General features: G+C 43.1%; 1 protein-coding gene across 1 annotated transcript; it reads left to right on the top strand.

Annotated features, from left to right (window-relative positions):
* Positions 1 to 794: 794 nt before the first annotated feature.
* Positions 795 to 6,214, top strand: LOC310988174 (lysophosphatidic acid receptor 6; the record flags this gene model as incomplete). The annotated part of the gene is made up of 3 exons (XM_083974686.1): positions 795 to 920; positions 4,253 to 4,759; positions 5,742 to 6,214. The coding sequence occupies exons 2-3, from the start codon at positions 4,261 to 4,263 to the stop codon at positions 6,212 to 6,214; spliced, it is 972 nt and encodes a 323-aa protein (XP_083830812.1). The 5' UTR covers positions 795 to 920; positions 4,253 to 4,260.
* Positions 6,215 to 9,117: the final 2,903 nt, after the last annotated feature.

Here is a 9,117-nt window from a genome sequence, read left to right on the forward strand (position 1 = left end):
AAAAGACGTGAACAAGGCAAGAAGCTGCTGTTGTTGCTGCTGTTGTTGCTGTTAGCGCTTTTCAATCCAGTCCGTGCTCCGCGCGACACATCAAAACTTCCGGTCTGGTTCCTTCACAATAAAAGCACCACACACCCACAACTTCAATATAAGATCACATTCATTAATTTATCCATTTATTTGTTTATTAACTAAAACTAAAACGCCAAAAAAGACAAGACAAGGTAAATCCATATAGAATGGTATATTGTTATATATTTTCCTCTAAAAAAAGAAAAAGTTTTCCTTTGGATGAGTTTGATTTCCATGTGGAAGTGTTTTTTTTTTTTGTATTTCCTTGAATACCTGGATCACCTGGTGTATTTATATTTTAAAAAATTGCTGTTGGATATAGTTAAAATATTGCAGCCTGTCAAAACAAACAAATGAAAAGCAATTCAGCGCGTATGTTTAACGCAGTCTAATATAGCCTACATCAGTCCTCCTTCATGGTGGTTTTAGTGTTCAGTTCTTGTGGTATGGTCTATTACTGTATTTAGCCTCACCACCCCGTCTCTCTTACATGAACAATTTATGTATATCTATATTGTGGTGAAGTGTCATTTAGCTCCTACACCCCATGATGTGAACAATTAGTACATTTATTTTTATATTGTGACAAATTGTAAAACTAAGAGAATAGGTTCATGTCTTGCTGTGGTTTCCTGCTCGGCTCTTCTTAACCTTACACACATTGACAGTACGTATACGCTGCACAGGAAGCTGAGACGCCTGAGCACAGAGCAGCATGGTCTGGTCTGCTCTGCACTCACTGTAGTCTGACTCTGAGCAGGTGAAACTCACAGGATCAACTCTTTCTCATGAGTCTTCAACCAACAGCTGAACACTTTGGAGATCAAACGGAGCCTCTGAGTTACAAAGTAAGTGATTGTTTCATGTTAAACTACTCTTTTTAATCCAAATAGTCTTGTTTTAGTTTGGGTAGACATTTTAAAAAGTGTAAATCAAATTATTTCAGAAAATTGTTAACCTCCTTAAATGTGGTGAAATCACTCCAACACCGCTACACAGGATTCAAATGTACCTTAATATGGAATAAAATACTCACTGATTTATAAAATATTGTTGGATGAAGTGCAACTTTGCCTTATTTGTTTCACTTCATTGTTTCACTTCATTTTTCTTTAAAGATCATCTCTGAAAGATGAAAGTGGTTTTACTCACTTGTTTAAAAATATTATACACTGTTCCCCCTGGAGTTGGAATAAAATATATATATTTTTTTTCTTCTCATGATATAATTATGACGATGTGATTTATACTTGACAGATAAAGTGTATATCTTCTCAGAACTTCATTGATCAGTCTCTTCCAAACATATCGTTGTCAAAATTAAACCACAATTAACCTTTATAACAGGAATAAAAAAGAGGATGTATTCCAACTCCAAGGGCAACAGTGTATATTTATAATAATATTTAACCTTTATAATAGGAATAAAAAACCGAGGAATTTTGTCTGGAAATCTAAATGATTCAGTGTTTAACAGTGTATATTTATAATAATATTGTCATATAAAAGATGTTGTGGATTGAGTTTAGCTTGATAATAATTCATAAGACGAGAAACAGGAAAGTTTTTCACCGTTGTGTTGGAGTGAAAGTGGAAAAAGTGACAGAGCGTGTTTGTGTGGTTGCAGTCTGCGATGCAGCAGCAGCAGCAGCCGCCTCCACTGTGACTCGACTGCATCACGATATTAAAAACAAAACAAACACATTAGAAAAGCGAACTTATGTAATCAGGGGTAAAGTACAAGAATTTGAATTGAATTGATGTGTGGGCCCCCTTAATGGACTTTCTCAAGCAACAATAGATTATATTTATCTGTAGATATATTCTGTGTGTGACCTGCATCTCATTGTGCAACTTGTGTGGCATTATGTCAATGTGCTTTGTATGTTCTTATTGGAAATTAAAGCAGAAGTAAGTGATATTTTTGTGTTAATATAAGTCTTAAATAGTTGTATCTTCCGACAGCAATCACTTACATAGAGTGTTTGGACCGAAACACGGGTCTGTCAGTCACTCTGCTCTGCTCTGAGCCGAGGAGAAAACTTTCCTTGTATCCTACAACCTTTATCCAATGAGGAGAGAGAACGGCATAAAGGGGCGGTCCTCTCTGTGTGTGCAGCCAAGGGATGCGCGTGAATGTGGTGACGTAGGGACGAGGACCAATAGATCCATGACGAGGGCGGGGGCTGCTAACTCCATCTGCTGACAGGAAGTTATGGTGCGTTCAAGGCAACTCGTAACTCGTGTTTTTCCGACCTGTGAAGTCGTACCAGTTCGATCTGGTACGAGTTCACGGGTCAGAAGTTACGAGTGGCCGTTATAGTGACTTTCACCGGTAAAACAGGTCGGAGAAACACGAGTGGGTTGCCTGGAACGCTACAAAGTCGTAAGTTGTGACTTGAAGCTGTAACTTACGGTTTCAAAAGCCTGCCTGGAACGCAGCATTAACCAAAACGACCGGATCGCTTACTTCTGCTTTAATAAAAACATTGTTAAAAAAAACAACTAACAAACCAAAAAAAATCCAGCTGCTGGGATTCTCCCTCTGGCAACAGATGTAGGTCGGTTTGAATCAGTACCTGAGGATGAAAGACTATGCACATTATGTAATTTAAATGTAATTGAGGATGAACTGCATTTTGTGTTTCATTGTCCGTTATATGACGAAGCCAGAACAGGCAGTTTTTGTTTCAGAAAATGCAAAATGTGAAACCTGAGTTGTTTTGGGTTGATGACCATGAGGTAAAGTTGGAATGGTTCTTCAGAAAAGAAGTCTATAGCTACTTTCATAAAAAAGTGCCTGTTCAAAAAGAAAAAGTGAATTATTTATGTGAATTCCATGTGGTTTCTGTCTTTGTTTGGTTTTGTCTGTGCTCTGATGATTTTGTTTGGTGTCTAAATATGATGATAATGTGTCTTGTTAAAGGGATAGTTCAACATTTTTGAAAATTGGCCCATCGCCATGATCCCCCTAGTAATAGCAGTAGGTTCGTTACCTTTAATTGTTGGTCCAAGCTGCTTTTAGATCGGGGGAGAAGAATACCGAGCGGCGCAGCTACACTACGGAGGCTAATGGAATTTCTTGGTTTTGCTCATCAAACTCAGCAAATACACAACCAAAAAACTCAAAAACGCTGTGGTGGACAAGTTGTGACCTGCACATTCACCACGCTATGAGATAATAGCGGAAAGTTAAGAGAAGTGAAGCAAATACTCGGAACTAATTTCTTCAGTGAACCACTGGTCGGAGGGACACAGTGTGCGCACCTCAGCCAGTGCCGTAGTATACGGACGTATCTGCAGTAAACAGGCGCTTTTGAAATCACTCCGCCGAGCAGCCGTCTAGAGTGTAAAGTCCGACTTTGCCTCTAAAACAACTCCATCTCGCAACTTTCCGCTATTATCTCATAGCGTGGTGAATGTGCAGGTCACAACTTGTCCACCACAGCGTTTTTGAGTTTTTTGGTTGTGTATTTGCTGAGTTTGATGAGCAAAACCAAGAAATTCCATTAGCCTCCGTAGTGTAGCTGCGCCGCTCGGTATTCTTCTCCCCCGATCTAAAAGCAGCTTGGACCAACAATTAAAGCTTCAGTTGGTAACAATTATTCAGTCATATTTGCTGGAACTGTCACTATATTCTGATAGTTGGACATTAAATGGGTAATTTAGGGCAAAATCCAACTCCTCTGGCTCCACCTACAGCCTGTAATCGTATTTGCCAGAATCCACCGCGACCGACGATTCTCCTCCAATCAGGTAGAGGGAGCAGGAGGAGCGGCCAATCGCAGCTCGTACACGTCGTAGTAAGCTGACGAAAGTGAAAGTAAAGTCCGCGATTTGGTCAGAAATTTCAAGACGATACACCTTCAGCTCCCTCTTTTCACTTCTGTCAACCCCCCTCCCCCTGTGTTGGGTGAGAGAGAGGCGAGATCATTATGGAGTCTCCGGTTGCTATGGATACGGTACGTCTTCTGTGGGTGCGTTTATGGCTAATTTGCGGAGTTTACTTTCACTTTCGTCAACTTACCAACTGTAGCTTTAAAGGTAACGAACCTACTGCTATTACTAGGGGGATCATGGCGATGGGCCAATTTTCAAAAATGTTGAACTATCCCTTTAATTGGTGCACGACACGTAAATAAATATAAATTCATTCATTCATTCATTCAATTCAATCCAGCTGCAGTGATGAACGGGACAGATGTGGTGGATAGATGCGGAGAGCCGTCGGTGGAGTACCAGCTCTACTTCTTCCCGGCGGTTTATGGTCTGGCTCTGCTCATCGGTCTCCCCGGCAACCTGGTGGCGCTGTTCGTGTTCGCCTTCAAGATCCGACCGCGCACGGCGTTCAGCGTCTACATCAGCAACCTGGCGCTGGCCGACGTGGTCCTGCTCTGCACGCTGCCCTTCAAGATCCACTACCACGTCCACGGCAACCGCTGGGCGTTCGGCGACGTGGCGTGCCGCGTCACGGGCACGCTGTTCTTCGCCAACGTCTACATGAACGTGTGCTTCATGACCTGCATCTGCGTGGACCGCTACGTGGCCACGGCGCGGCCGCACTCATACCTGCGGCTGCGGAGCGTCTGCTGCTCGCTGGTCGTCAGCGCCGCACTCTGGGGCCTGGCCGCCGTCGCCATGGGGATCTTCGTCCTCATGGGCCCGCTGGAGACCGACGCATCGTCCGGTAAGGCTGCTGCGATGATACTACGGTTTTCTCCACGATTCGATTCTTCTATACGATTTTCAGCAGCAATATACTGTAGCTATATATTTCCTCTCTTTTCAATGGACTGCATAAGAGGTAAACTGCTACATTTTAAAGGGATAGTTCAACATTTTGGCAATTTGGCCCATTGCCATAATCCCTATAGTCATAGCAGTAGGTTCGTTACCTTTAATTGTCGGTGCAAGCTGTTTTTAGAACGGTGGAGCAGAGCCGTGAGCTGCTCAGAGCTACGCTACGGAGGCTCATTATGGGATTTCTTGGTTTCCCTCATCAAACTCATCAAATACACAATCCAACAACTCCGCAACGCTCTGGTGGACAAGTTGTGAGCTGCACATTCACCACGCTATGAGATAATAACACAACGTTGTTTTAGAGGGAAATACAGAGACTGATGATGAAAAACTGTCCCTGAAGGCAACGTGCATCAGTGGTTTTGCATGAATTTCCCTCTAAAACAACTCTGTGTAGTAACGTTGTGTTATTATCTCATAGCGTGGTGAATGTGCAGCTCACAACTTGTCCACCAGAGCGTTGTGGAGTTGTTGGATTGTGTATTTGATGAGTTTGATGAGGGGAAACCAAGAAATCCCATGAGCCTCCGTAGCGTAGCTCTGAGCAGCTCACGGCTCTGCTCCGCCGTTCTAAAAATAGCTTGCACCGACAATTAAAGGTAACGAACCTACTGCTATGACTATAGGGATTATGGCAATGGGCCAATTTGCCAAAATGTTGAACTATCCCTTTTTAACTTTTATCTGCACACAAATACTGTAGGAGCCTATAAATTAACATACTCCATTATAAAGTGAACTTAAACCCTTTTCAAAACCTGGACTCTCTGTATGTAGAAAAGGCGAACAAATGCACATTGCACAAAAAAAAATCATCAAAAAAATATTGCGATACTTCTGTGAATCGATGTTTTCTCCCCCCGTAGCGTCCGGGCTGCACAGCTGCTTCGAGAACTTCGCCAAGCAGGAGTGGGAGACGCGGCTGCGTGCGTACAGCGTGCTGTGTCTGGTCTTCGGCTCGCTGCTGCCGTCCGTCGTCATCCTGGTGTGCTACCCGCTGGTCGCTAGGCGCATCGCCGCCATCGGCACCAAGACGGCGCGGCGGGCGCTGCGCGTCATCTACACCATCCTGGCCATCACGCTGCTCTGCTTCCTGCCCGGCCACCTGGTCTACCTGCTGCACCTGCTGCGCCGCATGGACGTCATCCGCAGCTGCGCCGCCGCAGACGCAATCTACCACGCCCGCCGCGTCACCATGGCGCTGGTCGTCCTCAACACCTGCCTGGACCCCGTGCTCTACTTCGTCACCACCAGCCACTGCCGCTGGCGGCGCCGCAGGATGACGTGGCTGCGGGGGCGGCTCAGGGGGAGGAGAGCCGTTTACACCATCGCACAGTGACGACGAGTGAACTGTTGTAACTTGTAACTTGTAAATATAAAACTACGGAAGAAGAATGTGTTTTTAGTTTTGTAAAATGTGTTTCGTCAAATGTTGATTTTACGTCAAAATAAAGCGTCAAAACAGAAAACAAGTGTCTTCTACTTCTTCTATTTGTGCAGTTTAGTCTATACATGCGTTTTGGAGTTGTTGGATTGTGTATTTGATGAGTTTGATGAGGGAAACCAAGAAGCGTAGCTCTGAGCAGCCTGCTGCTCTGCTCCGCCGTTCTAAAAATAGCTTACACCGACAAATAAAGTTAACGAACCTACTGCTATGACTATAGGGATTGTGGCAATGGGCCAATTTGCCAAAATGTTGAACTATCCCTTTAAATTTCATCAATGAGACCAACATTAATCTCCTAAAAAGAATTTAACCAGCCAGCGGTAAACCTCTAAAAGCGTGCGGGATCCCCCGGGATGACGACGGAGGTTGGCCCCGGCAGATCAACATTTAACCTTTATAATAGGCATAAAAAAGGTGGAATGTGTCTGAAAATCTAAATGATTCAGTGTATAACAGTGTATATTTATAATAATATTTAAGCAATATCACACGAGGGAGTGCTGTTGTACTGTATATCAGCACGGCTGCCATTCGGTCGTAGGCACGAGGCCGCAGGCCGAGTGCCGCAGATAATCACACCGTGTTGATATACAGTACAACAGCACGACCTCGAGTGTGATATTGCTTTTATACAACAGTGCTACGAGCGCATTTTAGAACAGTAATAAACTACAAGAGATTATTATTTGTTTGTTTATTTAATCATTTATTTAGCTCCGCCAACAGAAATAGTTCCTCAACTGGAAGGGAGACAAGGCTGTTGCCAGGCAACACATAAAACATTTCATACTAGCTTGCTACTAGCTACAAGCTTCTCCACCGAGCTGCTTCCAGTGCTGGTTCTGGTTCTGAGCCCGTGTCTGATCAGCACCGCAGCAACAGGACCAGCATGAAGACACAGAGACGTTATCGATACCGTATTACATTTGTTTATCATCTATGTAATCAATATAAACACAGTTGAAGCTAAGTAGCTGAGCTACGTGGCTAACAACAGCTAATGCTAATATCAAAACACATCACCGTCAAAACGTAGTTGCCCCCGCGGCGATTTTTTTCCCAGCCGGGTTTAGTAGAGATTTATCGCCAATTAGACTGACCAGGTCAGGTCCAGGTTTTAATGTTCAGGTCCGTTTATAACTGTAGCAGCAGCAGCAGCAGCAGTAGCAGCAGAGAGATGGGGCAGCTCCTGTATGGGGAGCGTAGCTCTGACTTAGCTCCTGTCCAGCTGAACAGCGGAGTGATTATGTCTGTGAAAAGTCCCAGTGCTGTTATACTGTATATCAGCACTATGGAATGTCTCGTTGTCCAATCAAATTGCTCGGTTTTAGGACGAATCGCCTTGTTGTTTACAACTACTTCCGGGTAGAAAACCAGCATTCGAACAATAGTGACGGACGAGAGTTTCGCTATATATATCTACTTTTTCATGTCACTATATCACCGTTTAGACTAATCTGATGTTTGTAAAGTCTATAAAACCAATGATTGGACAAACATTACTATTTACGTGTGCACATTTTTGTAATTAGTCATGGTTATCATAGATTAGCCGGGCTAACGGTTAGCTACCTGTTTAACTTTAATAACTCAGTGACTCAATAAACGCTCCATGAAAAAATATTTTCTCCAGCGGATATTTTAGTTACAACATGACTGAGCTAACTGGAGTAGTTTCATGTCGTGTCCCACAACGGGAGGGTTTTAACAGCTGACGTCCTGATGTTAGCTTAGCTACCGCCGTTAGCTTAGCTACCGCCGTCAGCTGTCCCTGTCAGCTGCAGCCACTGATGCTTTCTAGACACTGTGATTCCCCCAAACTGAATAAATACAACACATAGCAACACAAAACACACACACAGAAATAGTAATGTTTTTTCCATCATTTCAGATTTGTCTAAACAGTGATAGGGCGTGAAAAATATGATATATATAGCTAAACTCTCGTTCGTTACTATTGATCTCATTCAAATTACGTGCTGGTTTTCTACCCGGAAGTAGAATGTAAACAACAAGGCGATTCGGTCTATAATGTATCATAAAACCTGTTGTTGATTGACTTTAGCTAGATAAATATATATATAGGCAAGACAAGGCAATTTTATTTGTATAGCCCGTTTTTACAAACAGTTTGTCTCAAAGGGCTTTACATGGCATCGTAACAACATCCTCTGTCCTTAGACCCTCACATCGACTGAGGAAAAACTCCATGGAAACCCTTTTAACAGGGAAAAATCGGAGATATATAATATATAATATAAGATGACGTGGCTGCGGGGACGGATCAGGGGGAGGAGAGCCGTTTACACCATCGCAACGTGACGACGAGTGAACTGTTGTAAATATAAAAACTACTGAAGAAAAGAAAGAAGTGTTTTGTCAAATGTTGATTTTATGTCAAAATAAAGCGTCAAAACAGAAAACAAGTGTCTTATTCTTCTTCTATTTGTGCAGTTTAGTCTATACATGAGTCCAACAAGATGTTTAAAGGGATAGTTCAACATTTTGGCAAATTGGTCCATTGCCATAATAATCCCTATAGTCATAGCAGTAGGTTCGTTACCTTTAATTGTCGGTGCAAGCTATTTTTAGAACGGCGGAGCAGAGCCGTGAGCTGCTCAGAGCTACGCTACGGAGGCTCATTATGGGATTTCTTGGTTTCCCTCATCAAACTCATCAAATACACAATCCAACAACTCCACAACGCTCTGGTGGACAAGTTGTGAGCTGCACATTCACCACGCTATGAGATAATAACACAACGTTACCACACAGAGTTGTTGTAGAGGGAAATT

Source organism: Trachurus trachurus, assembly GCF_905171665.1.
Source record: "Trachurus trachurus genome assembly, chromosome: 7".
NCBI lineage: Eukaryota > Metazoa > Chordata > Actinopteri > Carangiformes > Carangidae > Trachurus > Trachurus trachurus.